Genomic DNA, 18,614 nt, shown 5'->3' with positions numbered 1-18,614 from the left:
AACGCAACGCAACGCAACGCAACGCAACGCAACGCAACACAACACAACACAACACAACACAACACAATGATTCCTTCTCCCTTCTCAGTTGCCAACCTCAATCTCAGAACACATATACCTGCCATGCAAACTACAGCTTCTGATTTAGACCTTGTTGTAAGGTGTATACATTACTGCATGCTGTGCAGCATTTCACGTGCAACAGCACCACTATTGTATTGCTTCCCTCTAATGCTGTTATTGGTCTCTCCTGTGTGTTTCTGTACTCCAGGGGGAAATAAATCAGAAGATTAGTGAGGCAATAAAAAGTGATCAGATGCAATATTGATTCAGATTGCTGTCATCAATTTCCCCCCCACACACACACACACACACACACACACACACACACACACACACACACACACACACACACACACACACACACACACACACACACACACACACACACACACACACACACACACACACACACACACACGTGCATGTCATTACATAGGAAATGTTAAGATGTATGGTTTGATTTTCATGTTCAGCCGAGGGTGATGCCAGTGAATTAGTCCATATATCATCATATACTGTAGGTCCATATAGGAACCATTTCCACAGAGACCATGGAGTTTGATGATTATTAGCTATTAATAAGTTGATAGGTCCAGTGCTTACATAAAACAATAAGCCCTTCAATACACAGAAAAGTTAAACGTATTGGAAATGTTCCACAAAATGCAAAGAGATTCTATTAGCTGTACCTATTTTCAGTATTTGTCATATGATGATAAATTATAAAGTTCTTACAAGTAAGTGTAAGTATGTAAGTTGTTAATACACTATAGTTTCCAGTCATGTAGGGCACTGCAGAATGAATGCAGGTTTTCCTTCACCACCTGCACTGGTTGGCACACCTTCAAACAGAGAGCGAGGGAGTTCATCAGTGCATTCAGCTGCCATAATGCCTCAGCTGTATGGAATTTTGGAGGAATGTGTTTTCCCCTCAAGCTATCAGAGCTATAAACCCATCTATCTTGAACCTGTAATTATTGTCTCACCAACAGAGCACACATTGTGTGACAATCTCTTTGCACAAATTGTTCTTTTATTATTATATGTAGCTCACGGAATTGTTATAGTTCACCATAACTGTATAGCTATTTAGTAAGTCTTGCCGAGCCATGTGGCCCATAGGGCAGAAGCCTATCTCCTGTTTCTGTAGTGTGAGGCGGCTTGATGTCCAACTGCATCCCCCAGCCATGATGCACAAGTACAATCCCATGAACACAACGCTAATATGTCGCAGAGGGGCCTACCCCCAAATCCAACCCTTGATTGAGTGCCAATCAGGGAAGCATTGGGTCCCATCATTTTATAGTCTTTGGTATGACCCGACCTGATCTCAATCTCTGGGTGGACAGTCTACTCTAACCACAAGGCCACTGCACTGGGGTATTGCTATGTTTGTTCTTTATATCTTTGGTTGCTAATTTATTCATCCATTTATATCCTGTATATTTTATATTCTGTATATTTTCCTCTGGCTGCAACATATAGATAAATCCTAACTAAGAAGATGCAATTCATTCTAAATTGTATATATTATGGACGGTCATTCACTACACCAATGTCTTTGTATATTACTGTATGTTTCTTTGCATACCTATTATGTTACTACACAGCACACTTTACTTATTACTATTACTTATTAACTCTCAGTACCTTGTCTGTTTTGGCAGGACCGTAACTCTGCTACCACCTTGTGTTCAGATTCTAACTCCACCAGTCCAGCCAGCCGTCCAATGATACTATCACACATTGTCAACTCATACCAGTTCCACCCAATATAAAACTTAACACAGACATTGTGGGTAATTTTATTTTGACAGAATAGAACTTGCAAGACAAATCAAAAACTCAGAGGAAAAAAAAACAAAAAAAAAACAACAACAAAGGATTTAGAGATATAATAGGGCAATACATCTGCAACACGGTAATACAAAGGCGTTTAATAATGCATACCACCCTGCATTGAGCTACCCTGCTTCACCTGTGAGCGGGTTTGCTGTTTACCAACATGAGGCGAATAGATGAAGCAACATTGTGTATGGAAAGCATTTATCCTGCCATCATAGCAATGTTGTGCGGAGACACCCACCCACTGGATTTGCAAATACCACCACATTTAAAATATTTTACAATCTTTGATACAGTCATAGGTAAACATTATGGTGATGTACTTTCAGGTACTCAACAGTGCATTTGATACAGAAGCTAAAGAAACTGATCCCAGAAAAAACAGGCTGACAACAGTTTAAAACTAACTCTACCACTAGGGGGCATATGTACCAAACCAAATCATCACAGAAAGATCTACACACTCTACAACTAACACTCGTTTGGATGGATACATGAACAGAAGTGGTGATTTGCTGGAGTGTTGATAATGACACAACTTGCGTAAATTATCTCAAGCCCAGATTTTAGCCTAGGGTTAGAATTAGAATAGGATTTAACATGCTGCCGCTTTATTAAAGAAAATGTAAGCATTATTTTTTGGGTCTGACCACAACCGATGATAATAGTAAAACAAAGTTAAAGGTATTTATAATGTATACAGCTAAATCAGTGTATATAATGGTGAAACACAGGTAAACTGGTGGAGTCTCTGACTGAGCTGATGTTTCATCGTGTGTGTGCGTGTGTGCGTGCATGCGTGTTGTTGTGTCTGTATGTGTCAGCTAGTGTAGGTTTAGCTGGTGTCTTCGATGTTGCTTCTACCATTGTCCAATCAGAGGGGGTTGATGCCACTGAGGTCACCAGGGTCACCTCCCCGGCCCCCGACCCCCGTGGCCAACCAGTGTTGGACCCCAGGACTGGCACCTAGAGAGAGAGAGAGAGAGAGAGAGAGAGAGAGATGAGAAACAGAATATGAAGTTAGTATACGAGAATAGAACGTTAACCCCTAATTTCCCAATCTTGACAGTCATTGAAATAATGAACAATTGATTTGACCACATCTGACATATTATTCATTATGTAACAGACGTTGAGACGTTGAGACGTGTGTGTGTGTGTGTGTGTGTGTGTGTGTGTGTGTGTGTGTGTGTGTGTGTGTGTGTGTGTGTGTGTGTGTGTGTGTGTGTGTGTGTGTGTGTGTGTGTGTGTGTGTGTGTCTTGGAGATGCCAAAGACGTGCTCGTACCTGCAGCCTTGTCCTGGCTCCTCTCCCTCCCTGCGGCTGAAATGCTCAGAGCCGCCATCTTGCACACGCTGATCCGCTCCCTGTGGCCCCCAGCTCCACTACCCGCGCTCCTGATTGGCCCGTCACTGCTGGTAATCACCCTCCCCCCTGTGATGTTGGTCCTCACTACACTGCCCACGTTGCTCATACGTCCGGTCGCTGAGCTGTAAGTGGGCTTCCATTCCCCGCTGCCTGCACTGCTGAACCTGGCCTGCGGACTGCTTATCCTGAAGTTGCTAGTGACTCCACTGAGCCTCCCACCGCTACTTGAGCTACTCAGTCTGGCACCACTGCCTATGCTGGTACTGAGTCTTCCACCACTCCCTGCGCTAGTGCTGAGTCTTCCACCACTACCTGCACTAGTGCTGAGTCTTCCACCACTACCTGCACTAGTGCTGAGTCTTCCACCACTACCTGCACTAGTGCTGAGTCTTCCACCACTACCTGCACTAGTGCTGAGTCTTCCACCACTACCTGTGCTAGTGCTGAGTCTTCCACCACTACCTGCGCTAGTGCTGAGTCTTCCATCCCTTCCTGCACTAGTGCTGACTTGTCCACCACTACCTGCACTAGTGCTGAGTCTACCACCACTTCCTACGCTGGCACTCCGTCGTGCACTACTTCCTACGCTAGTGCTTAGTCGCCCACCACTTCCTATGCTAGTGCTGAGCCTTCCACCACTTCCTGTACTCATGCTGACTCTTCCATCCCTCCCTGCACTAGTGCTGACTTGTCCACCACTTCCTGCACTACTGCTGAGTGTTCCGCCATTTCCTGAACTTGTGCTTATTCGTCCACTACTCGAACTTGATACTCGATAATAATCCCCACTGCCGAATCTCCCACCTGGGCTGGGTGGAGAGGGGCTGGGTGCTCGTTGCCCAGCCCCAGGCCCACTCACACTAACTCCGCTTGCTGTGCTGTTTAATGTGCTACCACTACCAATTGCTGTACTGGTTTGCATGCTACCACTACCACTTGCTATGCTGGTTACTGAACTACCACTTTCTATTTTGGTTTGCGTGCTACCACTACCACTCGCTGTGCTGGTTAGCATGCTACCACTACCAATTGCTGTGCTGGTTAGCGTGCTACCACTTGCTGTTTTGGTTAGCGTGCTACCACTACCAATTGCTGTTTTGGTTAGGGTGCTACCACTACCAATTGCTGTTTTGGTTAGCGTGTTAACACTACCACTTGCTGTTTTGGTTTGCATGCTACCACTACTCTCTGCAGTGCTGGTTAGCGTGCTACCAGTTACTGTTCCGGTTAGAGTGCTACCACTACCACTTGCTGTTCTGGTTAGCATGCTACCAATACCACCTGCTCTGCTGGTCAGTGTGCTACCACTACCACTTGCTGTTCCGGTTAGAGTAATACCACTACGATCTGTTGTGCTGGTTAGCGTGCTACCGCTTGCTGTTTTGGTTAGCATGCTACCACTACCCTCTACTGCGCTGGATACCGTGCTACCACTACCACTTGCTGTTCTGGTTAGCGTGCTACCAATACCACTTGCTGTGTTGGTTAGCGTGCTACCACTACCACTTGCTGTTCTGGTTAGCGTGCTACCAATACCACTTGCTGTGTTGGTTAGCGTGCTACCAATACCACTCGCTGTTTTGGTTAGTGTGCTACCAATACCACCGGCTGTGCTGGTTAGAGTGCTACCGCTACTCTCTGCCGTGCTACCACTACCACTTGCTGTTTTGGTTAGCGTACTACCAATACCACTTGCTGTGTTGGTTAGCGTGCTACCACTACCACTTGCTGTTTTGGTTAGTGTGCTACCAATACCACCGGCTGTGCTGGTTGGAGTGCTACCACTTGCTGTTTTGGTTAGCGTGCTACCACTGCGATCTGCTGTGCTGGTTAGCATGCTACCAATACCACCGGTTGTTTTGGTTTGCATGCTCCCACTACTCTCTGCTGTGCTGGTTAGCATGCTAACACTACCACCAGCTGTGCTGGTTAGTGTGCTACCACTACCACTTGTTGTTTTGGTTATCATGCTACCAATACCACCTGCTCTGCTGGTTAACATGCTACCAATTCCACCGGCTGTGCTAGTTAGTGTGCTACCACTGCCACTTGCTGTTCTTGTTAGCATGCTACCAATACCACCTGCTCTGCTGGTTGGCGTGTTACCACTACCACTTGCTGCACTGGTTAGCGTGCTGCCACTACCGCTTGATGTTTTGGTTAGCATGCTACCACTACCCTCTGCTGTGCTGGATACCGTGCTACCACTGCCACTTACTGTTTTGGTTAGCATACTACCAATACCACCGGCTGTGCTGATTAGCGTACTAGCACTTGCTGTTTTGGTTAGCGTGCTACCAATACCAACGGCTGTGCTGGTTAGTGTACCACCACTTGCTGTTCTGGTTAGCATACTACCACTACCCTCTGCTGTGCTGGATACCGTGCTACCACTACCACTTTCTGTTTTGGTTTGCTTGCTACCACTAGTCTCTGCTGTGCTGGTTAGCATGCTACCGCTACTACTTGCTGCACCTGCTGCGCTGGTTAGCGTGCTAACACTACCACTTGCTGTGTTGGTTAGTGTGCTACTATTACCAACTGCTGTGTTGGTTAGTGTGCTAACACTACCAATACCACCTGCTCTGCTGGTTAGCGTGCTACCACTACCACTTGCTGTTCTGGTTAGCGTGCTAACACTACCACTTGCTGCACCTGCTATGCTGGTTAGCGTGCTACCACTACCACTTGCTGCTCTGGTTAGAGTGCCAACACTACCACTTGCTGTGCTGGTTAGTGTGCTACCACTAGCATCTGTTATGCTGGTTAGCATGCTATCAGTACCACTTGCTGTGGTGGTTAGTGTGCTACCACTACCATCTGCTATGCTGGTTAGCATGCTACCACTACCACTTGCTGTGCTGGTTAGTGAGCTACCACTACTACTTGCTGTACTGATTAGCATACTACCACTACCACTTTCAGTGCTGGTTAGCATGCTACCTTTACCACTTGCTATGCTGGTTAGTGTGCTACCACTACCACCTGTAACAATGCCTTTGTTCGCTAATGTATTGCTAGCTGTATCAATAATGCTAGCTGACATATTACCAGCCACACCTCCAAAACTAGCTCCCACAGACATGCTACCAAATCTAGCATCTGCACTACTGTCCCTCACAGCATTAATGACCTCTGCGGGTCGGTTGTCTCTGGAGCATTTCTGACCTCTACTGAATGCTTCAGCCTCACACTGGTCTTTTGTAGACAGAATGTATTTTTCAACTGGCCTCTTATGCATGTCAGATGCAGAGCTCATAAACAATTCTTCATCATCTTCAGCATTGATTTGATTATCGCCTGAGCTGTCCTGGACTTCCTCCGCGGTTTCTGTTTCGGGGTCAGAGTCTGTATAGAAATTTTTCACTAACCATTCATAAGTCTCTCTAATCTCCACTATTTTAACATGGGTTCCCTTCTGTGTTATCCCCTCGACCCCATCATGGAGTTCAGCCTCTGTGATAATTGTGGTCTCTGCCTCTGGGAGCGTTGCACCCTTACCCACCTCTGACACAACCTGTTCAATAATAGCCTCTGTCCTTGTCTCCTGACTTACCCTATCTCCACTACCACTCGCTGTTGTGGTTAGCGTGCTACCAACACCACTCGCTGTGCTGGTTAGTGCACTACTACCAAGTTCTGTGCTGGTTAGTGTAATGCCATTATCATTTGCTGTGCAGGTTAGCATGCTACCACTACCACCTTCTCTGCTGGTTAGACTGGCACCACTACCGCTGGCTGTTTTGGTTAGCATGCTTCCAGTACTACTTTCTGTTCCGGTTAGTGTGCTACCGCTGCCACCACCACTCTCTGTACTGGTTACCGTGTTACCACTACCACTCGCTGTTCTGGTTAGCGTGCTACCACTACCACTTGCTGTGCTACCAATGCCGCCTTCTGGGCTGGTCAGCGTGCTACCACTACTGCTTGCTGTTCTTGTTAGCATGCTACCAATACCACCTGCTCTGCTGGTTAGCGTGGTACCACTACCACTGGCTGTTCTGGTTACTGTGCTACCACTACCACTTGCTGTACTGGTTAGCATGCTACCAATACCACCTGCTCTGCTGGTTAGCGTGCTATCACTACCGCTGGCTGCTCTGGTTAGGGTGCTACCAGTACCACTTTCTTTGCTGGTTAATGTGCTTCCACTACCACTCGCTGTGCTGGTTAAAATGCTACCACTACCACTCACTGTTTTGGTTATTGTGCTACCACTTTCTTTGCTGGGTAACATGCTACCACTACCACTCACTGTACTGGTTAGGGTGCTACCAGTACCACTTGCTGTACTGGTTAGCGTGCTACCACTACCACTTACTGTGCTGGTTAACATGCTACCAATACCACCTTCTGTTCTGGTTAGCATGCTACCAGTACCACTTTCTGTTCTTGTTACCGTGCTACCAGTACCACTTTCTATCCTGGTTAGTGTGCTACCGCTACCACCACCACTTTCTGTGCTGGTTACCGTGTTACCACTACCACTTGCTGTTCTGGTTAGCGTGCTAGCACTACCACTCACTGTGCTGGTCAGTGTGCTACCACTACCATGTGCTGATCTGGTTAGTGTGCTACCACTACCACTCGCTGTACTGGTTAGCGTGCTACCACTACCACTTACTGTGCTGGTTAACACGCTACCAATACCACCTTCTGGGCTGGTTAGCGTGTTACCACTACCGCTTGCTGTTCTGGTTAGCAGGCTACTAGTACCACTTTCTGTGCTGGTTACTGTGTTTCCACTTCCACTCACTGTTCTGGTTAGCGTGCTAGCACTACCACTCACTGTGCTGGTTAACGTGCTACCAATACCACCTGAACTGCTGGTTAGTGTGGTACCACTACCGCTGGCTGTTCTGGTTAGCGTGCTACCACTACCACTTGCTGTACTGGTTAGCATGCTACCAATACCACCTGCTCTGCTAGTTAGTGTGCTACCATTACCGCTGGCTTCTCTGGTTAGGGTGCTACCAGTACCACTTTCTTTGCTGGTTAACATGCTACCACTCCCTGTACTGGTTAGCGTGCTACCAGTACCACTTGCTGTACTAGTTAGCATGCTACCACTACCACTTACTGTGCTGGTTAACATGCTACCAATACCACCTTGTAGACTGGTTAGCGTAGTACCAGTACCACTTTCTTTGCTGGTTAGTGTGCTACCACTACCAATTGCTGTTCTAGTTAGCATGCTACCATTACCACTTGCTGTACTGGTTAGTGTGCTAACACCACCACTTACTGTGCTGGTTAACATGCTACCAATACCACCTTCTGGGCTGGTTAGTGTGCTACCATTACCACTTGTCGTTCTGGTTAGCATGCTACCAGTACCGCTTTCTGTTCTGGTTAGCGTGTTACCAGTACCACCTTCTGTTCTGGTTAGTGTACTCCCACTAACAATTGCTGTTCTGGTTAGCGTGCTAACACTACCACTCTCTGTGCTGATTAACATACTACCACTACCACTCGCTGTGCTGGTTAGCGTGCTACCAGTACTACTTTCTGGGCTGGCTAACATGCTCCCAATCCCACTCGCTGTGCTGCTTAGTGTTCTACCACTTCCACTTGCTGTTCTGGTTAGTGTGCTACCACTACCACTTGCTGTGCTGGTTACTGTTTTTAGTGCTGTGCTGGCTTGTGTTTCAGGAATCGCTCTGACACTATTACTTATGTTATTGATCTGTGATTTTGTAGCTTCGTCCACCACTTTCTGTACTACTGCTGAGCCTTTCACCTCCTGCCCTTTTGCTGAGTCTTTCACCCCTTCCTGCATTATTGCTGACGTTTCAACCTTCTGCACTATTGCTGACTTTTCCACCATTTTCTGCACTTGTGCCGAGTTCCCTTCCACTTGGTGCACTGCACACATAACCCCCTCAGACATAACCTGTCCATTAACAGCCTCTACCTTTGTCCCCTGACTTGTAGTCTGGATAAATCTATCCTTACATTCCAGCTGAGTTGAAATCACAGTTTCTTTTGGTCCTTGGTCCACTGTGTTTACCTCTGTGCTGGCACGTGTGTCAGAAACTGTTCTGACAGTTCTTCCTATGTTGTTCATCTGCGATTTAGTAGTTTGAATAGCAGTTGTCTCATCTCTATCCTGTCTAATCTGAGATCCAGTGTTCACGGTTTTGTCAATAACAGCTCCCACTGAGCTGCCTGGATCCAGCATCGTTATCTGGCTACTGATTGTCATGGATTGTCTCCCTGTGCTGTCGACTACAGCACTTCTGCTGGACGAGCTAGAGGTGTCTCTTCCGTCACCCTGCCTTTGGTTTCCAGTGGATATCAATGATGAACCGATAAGACCACTGGCATTGATCACTGTCATTGATGATCCGTCTGGATGTTCACCATGGCTTTCTTGACCACTTCTCACATCATAAGTTGACATGGTAGTTGTCACAGTTTGTGACAGTGACCCTGCTGAGGTTTTATCTACAGAGGCTGCGCTGATGTGGTCTCTATTGATCGCTGCACTGAGTCCTGGCCTCACAGCATGGACATCAATGTGGTTATCAACTAGCTGGACTCTACTTTGGAAGGTGTTGTTGGTTGTAGGCCACTCAGGAGAGATATGAGCAGTGGAGCTGGAGTCTGAACTTGAAACACCGTTGATGCTATAATGTAGGAATACAATAAATGTAATTAACCTTCTCTTAAGACCCCAAATGGCCTAGGGGTCATTAGGGGTCATCTGCATGTTGATGATGAAATCATTGGTATGGTATCAAATCATATTATGATGTATTATTAAAATGAATGCAAATATGTACCAGCTCCCCTGCATGCCTTCCAGCAGTCTCCTGTATTGTTCTATCTCCATCTCCAGCATGTTCTTAATGTCCAGGAGGTTCTGGTGTTCTTCAGCCTGGTGGCCAGAGGCCTGCACAGCCATGTTCAGCTCCTTCTCAAAATCATATGTCCTTTGCTGTAGGTCAGCCAGCTGCGCACTGTATCTCTCTCTGACCGCCAACTCACTGTTCTCCAGCAATGCATTCTGGAAGGAAGGATGGGTAGATGATGGATAGATCAACAGTTATATAGTTAATTGACAGACAGATATGCTTCATTAATCCATAAGGAAAAAAACTGTATACGTAAAAAATAAAGGAAAAGGTAATTTAGTGGAGAAGTTCATCTACGGTAATTCAGTCCTGTTAAAGGGATATTTCACTTTCAAAAAAGCTTTTGGTCATTTCATCGTCTACTCAGGCTTTTGTGATCTCGCCAGGCAGTTTTTAAGTTGCTTAATTCAGTATTTAGATATTTGATATTCATTTGATCAGACACGCTCCCTTCCTATACAAACCCATTATAACTTCAAACTAAATTTTGAACATGTTAGATTCATCAAAAACACCCGTCCTTGGTTCTGGTGACTCATCCTGCCCTCCTAATACGTGAGGGGCTGTGTTTTTTTGATTATTTTTTTCATTTATTTAATTTAATTTTTTTATTGTATAACATTTTTTTCATTTTACAAAAAAAAATATTAAAAATAAATGAAAAAAGTAATTTAAAAAACACGGTCTCCTCACGTATTAGAAGGCCAATATCAGTCACCAGAAACACCACCACACTACTCCAGTGGCTGATGACTGCTGGTATAGAGGGACATTATTGTTAACCCTTGTCACCTATGTCCTGTTTGCCCCCGCGAATCCTTAATTGTGTTTGATTGTTGATTGTGCTTTGAGTTCACCTGTGTCTTGTTGGGTCCCTGTGTATTTATACCCCTCTGTTTACATGTGTTCTTATTTGTCCGTAACCCAATGTAGGAGTGAGTTTGCGTTTGTGTGCTTACTTAGCCTCAGAACTTGCCTGTTTGAACCGTTTTAGTCAAATAAGACTTTTGAGTTTGAACTGCTCTGGCTGCTCTGTCGTGCTGATTTTGGGTCCTGTTCTACGCTCATCCAGACAGCAAGCAGAGCCAGAAAGACTCGGTTGCACATATAGACTGACGCACAGATGTGTTACGCGTTTAGTCAATAAAGCAGAGAAGCTGTAATTACAAAACAGCCTTATCAATTGTGTCAGCAACAGTAGCTATAAGCCATACAGGCTAATACACGACACACTCATGACATAATTCTACGGTGACATAATTAGTAATCTGCGGACATGGGAGTTACATGGCCCTACTCATACCCCCTTTTCTCTGTAGATTGGTCAATTGATATGAAATCGCATGGGGGCATCTGACCATTGGCATAATGCAGGGACCGATCTCCCAAATTGAGGCTGGCTGCAGTTTTTGCCAAGTGACGTACAGGCTGTGTGGTCTGTAGTCACTGTTGCAGTCCCAAGTCTGCACATAGTTTAGATGCGGTATATGGACTAGTATGAGCCTAAGAACAGAGTACAGTGGCACGCAATTTGGCTGCTGTAGGCCTATACCACTAGAGAGCGCCCTTAGCATTCTTACGCAACAAGTTAAAGAAACATTCGTCATTTGAAGTCAAAAGCAAAACCTTAACCATTAAATGTCAGTGTGTCTCACTTTCTTTTTTAATACAATGCTTTAATCATCCTGGCTTTCGCTGCATAAACATTGAGCAGCACAGCAGATTGTTTATAGATTCTGAGAAAAAAATCTGATATGAATGATCCAGGTTAATCCACCTGAGTGGGTGTGTGAATGCCAGTCAACTGGTATGACCTTTAAATGGCAGCCTGCTACGACTTGCAGCCAGCCGCACCCATTGCTTCTTAGTGCTTTTCACATTCTCATCACGGTCTGATAAAAGTGATATGTACAAAATTCTTGATAACTTGTCAACTGATATTCAACTGCCAGGAGTTCCGGCGCCATTTTGTAACTTTGACAGCTTTGAGTCAAAGCGCATTCAGGCTTGTTTCTATCGCTTGGAATAAACCTCCAAAATGGGGTCAAGTTCTTGTTGTTTTTAATGGAGGAGGCACACAGTGGCGGTTCTAGGTTGTATGGTGCCCTGGACAAACCTCCCCTGCCCCCTACCCATCTTGTACTCAGAGTTTGATTTGTAAAACAAATATATAATAATAATAATAATAATAATAATAATAATAATAAGGGTAATAATAATAATAATAATAATAGAACAGGTGGGAGGACCAGGGGACGAGACAGTTTCTTTAGCTTTTAACAACAAATAGTGAAAAGAGCAGATCTACAACCAAAAATTACAAATTTTGACCCATTTTGGACAAATTAAAACATTTGGAAAATGTGCCCAAAAAGGGACACCAGGCTTAATGGGGTACATACATTGTGATATTATCAAACATAAATATCACATACTGTATATCAGCCTGCAGTTGCTCACTAACTAGAATCAGCAGGGCCACTCCAACAAGGTTAACTGGCCCACACGGTTAAAAGATGTCACCATTCCTTATTCCTTTGTGTGTGTGCCCCGTGCCGCCCCCGATGAGATGCCACCCTGGGCAGCACCCATGCCGCCTTTATCTACGGTAAATCCGCCACTGACAACACTGTAGCACAATCGTACCTGTCCCTGCAGCTGTGTGAACTCTGCTTCCAGGTCAAGCAATGTTCTCCGTAACTCCGTCAGCTGTGATTGGATGCCCTCTGACTCCTCCAGTGAGGGACAGGTGTCCTCCTGAGCGCTCAGCATGGACACCTGGGGATCACATAACCAAAAATTCACGTCACCTTCCTCAGTCACCATTTGTTGATGATTCATAAAATTATGTAATAGAAAACTAATTGTAATCTAGATTACACACGTTAGACACAACCAAAAGTAAGCCACAGCCCCTCCTGGTTATAAGAGGTATTTCTTGTTAATTTATTTGGTTACTACAACAGAATAATGACAAACCAAATGGAAATTGTGGTGACATGATTTTCTTATTGCAATATACTACTGTGTTTGCCCTATAGTCATATATTGAAATAAATACACACGTTGTCATCCAAGCTGCTCAAAGATCAGCTCAATACTGTACATGTTCAAAAGTTTGTTGTGACTGGTTGCAAATTCCAAGAATGTAAAATGTGTGATGAACCCACTTTAGCCATTATGGGGGATCCCCTGTCTGTATATTCACCCTTGATAACCCTGCCCCCCTCTTTTATTTCTTTTTTTGTTGTTGTCATTATTACTATTATTATAATTCTTTTCACAAGGTACCTGGTCGTTGAACCAGCTCTCATTCATGGTGCGGCTCCTGGTGACGAATGTCAGACACTTCTGCCTAAGATCTGCCAACTGCTGAGTCAGTTCTGACTCAGCACCCTGCATCTGTATGGCGACCACCCCTGACACTTGGGTCAGGAGACCCTGTATTTTCTGGATACAGTAGATAGACAAACATACAGACAATGAGACAAATATGTAATATTGCTACTAATACTTTATAATATTTTGTTTCTCATTTTGTAAAGCACTTTGTAACCTGCTTACAAAAGCAATATACAATCAAAGTGTATTAGTAGGTCTATTATTACTACTACTATTAAACTGCTACCACAATCAAAGCTATGGGGTGCTGTTTAGGACAATTACATATAGAAACACTCACATAGAACATAGGTGCTACGTTTATGTTCACAGAGCAGCGATGCATTGAGAGAATGAGTGTTCTTACTGTAGTGAGCTGTTGGAGTTGCATGTGTAACTGCTTCCTGTCCTGTGTGTGTGTGTTCACTAGATTGTGGAGTCCAGGCAGGCTGTAGGTCTTCAGCTCCTCGTAGACCAGCCTCAGGTCTCTCAGGACGGCCTGCAGGGACTCAGCACGTGCACGCTCCTGGTCACATCTACAGTAACAGCGGTAGAGCACCACAGCATTACTGCATGCGCGTGTGCACGGTATGTGTGTGCACGCATTTGTGTTTAGTGTGTGTGTGTGTGTGTGTGTGTGTGTGTGTGTGTGTGTGTGTGTGTGTGTGTGTGTGTGTGTGTGTGTATGTACGTACGTACGTGTGTGTGTGCGTGCGTGCGTGCGTGCGTGCGTGCGTGCGTGCGTGCGTGCGTGCGTGCGTGCGTGCGTGTGTGCGTGTGTGCGTGTGTGCGTGTGTGCGTGTGTGCGTGTGTGTGTGTGTGTGCGCGCGCGCGTGTGTGTGTGTGACTAACTTGTCTGTTAGGTTGTAGACCTCCTGCTCTGCGCTAATCAGCATCCGCTCCATTTGGGTCAGAGCTACCTGAGTCCCACCGATCTGAGAGACAGACAGACAGAAAGACAGACAGACAAATGTTTGATATTCATTTTATTAGACACAATCCCCTTCTATATAAGCCCATTCAACTGCCAACTCCATGTTAGACACATTGAAAACACCCTGGTGAATTGGGAGACCTTAATTTGTCATGTTAAAGGGATATTTCACTTTAAAACATGTATCGTCTACTTTGGCTTTTGTGAGGAACCCAGAAAGTTTTAAAGTTGCTTTATTCAGTATGATTAAAATAGAGTTTGATGTTACAATGTGTTTGTAAAGGAAGGGGGCGTGTCTGATAAAATGAATATCAAATATCTAAATACGGAATCAAGCAATTTAAAAAAGTGTCTGGGGTGCTCACAAAAGCCTGAGTAGACGATAAAATTACTCCAAACATGTTTAAAAGTGAAAGATCCCTTTAATATTTTCTGTAATGTATTATGTTGCATTAAGGAGTCCTGGAAGTCCATGCATGAAATTCATGAAGTCCATGCATGCAATAAGTAATGAAGGTCACCCCTTTCATTAGAAGGACTATCAGTCACCAGGAGCAGCAGGGGTGTGTGTTTTCAATACGCCTAACATCATGTGGTTAACAAGTTTGAAGTATAAATATTGAATCAAGCAACTTCAAAGCTGTTTGGTGGTGCACACAAATGAGAATGACTCAGAAGTGTTTTAAAGTGAAATCAAGTCACCATTATTTATATCAAATAAAAAAACAATGACAATAACCTGTTTGTTAAAATTCAGTCTTATACAGTGAGAATAGGAAATATTGTTGATCTCGTTATCTCTGAGAAGACATCTACATTCACCAGGCTCACCACCAGCCCCAACATGTCTGTCTTAAGGGGCGAACACATTGAAAAATGTTGCTACAAGCGTGATAGCTTCAAAAACGCCTTGGCCAAGAGCGTCGGACAAAACTGTGTGGTGCACCCAGGGATGCATATGCAGCTCTAACAAATAAACGAATGGATTCAAGCAGACGTCGAGCTCTTTGCCATTGCTGTATTATTGGATGAGTATTTGGAATTATGGGATTACCTTGAATTATATGGGTAATAATACTGATTTAAATATTCACTTTAAAACATGTGCATATTGTACCTGACTGTGACGTCAGGTACAATATGTACCTGACGTCACAGTGCCTGATGTCAGCATTGTTAGGCAATGGTTGACGTCAACGTAGTTAGGCGTAGAGAGAGAGAGAGAGATAGAGGGAGCGCGAGAGAGAGAGGGAAGGAGTTATGGTGTGTGTGACGTCAGTACAGATCTCGCTCAGCGCAAGAGAGAGGGAGATGGAGACAGAGAGGGGGGGAGAGAGAGGGAGCAAGAGGAAGAGAGGGGGAAGAGGGTGAGGGGGTTGAGTGTATTTGACCGACGCAATAATCTGGCCAGTGCTGGGTACCCAAACCTGGACACGCTGATCAACGTTCAACAATGAACATTCTTAATTGCAGGAGAACTGGAGAAAGTGGTGAATGTAGCTGGAAGTGATTCTAACCTGTGCAATGAGCAGGTCCACAGTCTGCACATGTCTGTCCAGAAGTCTGAGGTCATTAGCAGACTTCCTGTTCAGCTCACACTGGATCATTTGCCTCATTCTCTTATTGGCTGCCTCAAGTGCTTTGACCTGCATCCACCAATCAGAATGACTGATACATTAGTCCATTATACAAACAATTTAGCTTGAGCAGTTTCCTCTCTCTCTCTCTCTCTCTCTCTCTCTCTCTCTCTCTCTCTCTCTCTCTCTCTCTCTCTCTCTCTCTCTCTCTCTCTCTCTCTCTCTCTCTCTCTCTCTCTCTCTCTCTCTCTCTCTCTCACACACACACACACACACACACACACACACACACACACACACCACGCACGCACGCACACACACACACACACACACACACACACACACACACACACACACACACACACACACACACACACACACACACACACACACACACACACACACACACACACACACACACACACACACACACACGCACAGTACAGACTGGCAGTAACTGTAAAGCACTATTTAGGTTAGGGAATAAGTATTTTAGACCATAATGCACATTGTTTCATAATACATGCCCTTGTTTACATTTAGTGATAACGGCAATGTCATAGGCCAAAAATAGCAGACCTACAAGCTCGCAACGTGGTACGCTGAGAGCTTATAAATCTGCTATTTTTGCTGTGCAACACCAAGATTATAAATTAGGCTTAATAGTGTGGGTGAACCTACAGTATTACGGAAGATTCACTAGAAAGTAGAAATGTTATACATTTTATAATTTGACTTAATAAAGAACAATTTGTTTTGCAAGTTGTCTTTCTTTGATTTTATTATCAAAGATCCCCTTCTGAATATATTTTACAATACATTGAATAACCTTAACCAGCTAGCTAACTAGGTCTAGATGACAGGAGCACAAGTGTGTTTGAAAAGCGTTCCAAAGGGGGAAAAAAATAAGTTAACTTAGTAACTCAGTCTGGATGCTGGGTTGAGAATATCCTTAGGTGTATCATGCTCTGATTGTCTGAACCAACATAAGGTATTAAACCTAACGTTTGTACTTAATTACAACATTTTGGTTTTACAAATCTTACAAGAAAAAAGGGGTAATACTTTTATGATCATATTTTCTTTTCCAAAGTCATTATCAATACAAAATTTATAAGACAAAAAACACAGAGAAAAATGTGCTACTTTTGAACATTTTCAGTCAATCGCTAAGCCTTTTGTCCAAGAAAAAAATATGTTTTCAGCTACAGTAGACGTGTATGTGGAAATTCATGCTGGTTAAAGCTGCAATCCGTAACTCGCATGTCCTACCTGGGATTGGAACCCCACGCTATAGGATTGCTGCTTTAAGGCAGTGGTTCTCAAACTTTTTCATGTCAAGGACCCCCAAATTGACACTTATTAGCCCGTGGACCCCCATTTCAAAAAATATGCCAGGGACCCCCATAAGAGAAGATTTTTTACAGCTCTAGCAGTGATTCTCAACCATTTTAATTTCAAGGACCCCCAGTTTGACATGCATTAGGGCTGCAGACCCCCATTTAATGGCATTTCTATCACTTGGACCGCAATTTCTATTGTAAAATCTATGTCAATTTAACTCTGAGAGTGTACAAATGGAACCATTTGTACACTCTCAGAGTTACAGACCCATAAGGGTCCATTAGGTGCCTGATCTATCATTTAGCTGGGGACCCCCTGGAACTCCCTCAAGGTCCCCTGGGGGTCCCCGGACCCCACTTTGAGAACCAATGCTTTAAGGGACAGTCACTCAAACAACTGGGCCACTCCAGAGTGTCGTGCCCTGTTGTCACCTACCTTGCCGACGTAAGAAGCCACTCTTTCGTTCATCTGCTGCATGGTTAGGTTGTCCTGGACTCCACGGCACAAAGACAAACTCCTGCCATTGGATGCAACAGCTGAGGCATAAGGCATGGAGATATGATGGCCATAGTGACGAGGATAGCCACTGCTGCTGACCGCCTTTCTCCATCCCACCGCTGCTCGCCAAGCCTCTCTCCCACTCAACGCCACCTGCCAGGCCTCCATCTCTCCCTCTCTCCTCAAGCCCCGCTTCCTTCCCTTGCTATCTTCAGGTACTTACAGAGACTTTGCGTTTGGTAGTGCTGCAGAACAGGGGGTTATTTGGCACATCATCGTCGTGCGTAAATAATACATTCTCTATGGTTTCGTAGCTGCTATCATTGTGCCGCCTGCATACTACTGCCTACGTTAGCCTAACTGTTCTAGCTCAAACAAGTGCTGATTGCCAACCTGCTTGCCAGAGAGTTAAAAGTACAGATTCCACCCAAAGGGTGTGTTTTTTTCTTCTGGAGGGGAGTGCTTCATATTGCTCAAACACTTGTCTCCCATAACCGTTAGAACTTGACATTTAAAACAGGTTGGGGCAAGACGTCAAGAACACTTAACACTTGTTCTTATAACTCCTATTAAAATGAGTATCATGTTGTCACTTGCATCCAGTGCCCACATGGTTGTTTAGATCTGTAGGAGTTAAGTAATTCCATTGACCTTTACACACCTGGAAACCCTGTTACTGTCCATAACTAAATCCTAGAACAAAGCTTTAATCACCCCAGGCTCAACACTAGTGTAACGGATGGAAGA

General features: G+C 44.7%; 1 protein-coding gene across 9 annotated transcripts; it reads right to left on the bottom strand.

The window, feature by feature from the left end:
- Positions 1-1,852: 1,852 nt before the first annotated feature.
- Positions 1,853-18,559, bottom strand: LOC311056286 (uncharacterized protein). 9 transcript variants are annotated; one of them, XM_084072793.1, is made up of 10 exons: positions 17,805-18,559; positions 15,966-16,094; positions 14,367-14,449; positions 13,882-14,050; positions 13,425-13,583; positions 12,780-12,911; positions 10,062-10,285; positions 5,009-9,905; positions 3,196-4,975; positions 1,853-2,874 (listed from the first exon to the last, which is right to left on the bottom strand). In XM_084072793.1, the coding sequence occupies exons 1-10, from the start codon at positions 18,033-18,035 to the stop codon at positions 2,783-2,785; spliced, it is 7,896 nt and encodes a 2,631-aa protein (XP_083928919.1). In that variant the 5' UTR covers positions 18,036-18,559; the 3' UTR covers positions 1,853-2,782. The 9 variants fall into 9 exon arrangements, with proteins under 9 accessions (XP_083928919.1, XP_083928920.1, XP_083928924.1 ...); XM_084072794.1 differs by having other exon boundaries at positions 3,196-5,160; positions 5,194-9,905; XM_084072798.1 differs by having other exon boundaries at positions 3,196-5,683; positions 5,792-9,905.
- Positions 18,560-18,614: the final 55 nt, after the last annotated feature.

Source organism: Gymnoscopelus microlampas, assembly GCF_963454915.1.
Source record: "Gymnoscopelus microlampas genome assembly, chromosome: 11".
NCBI lineage: Eukaryota > Metazoa > Chordata > Actinopteri > Myctophiformes > Myctophidae > Gymnoscopelus > Gymnoscopelus microlampas.
The sequence above is the reverse complement of the archived record's forward strand: the minus strand, read 5'-3'. Positions and strand labels throughout refer to the sequence as shown.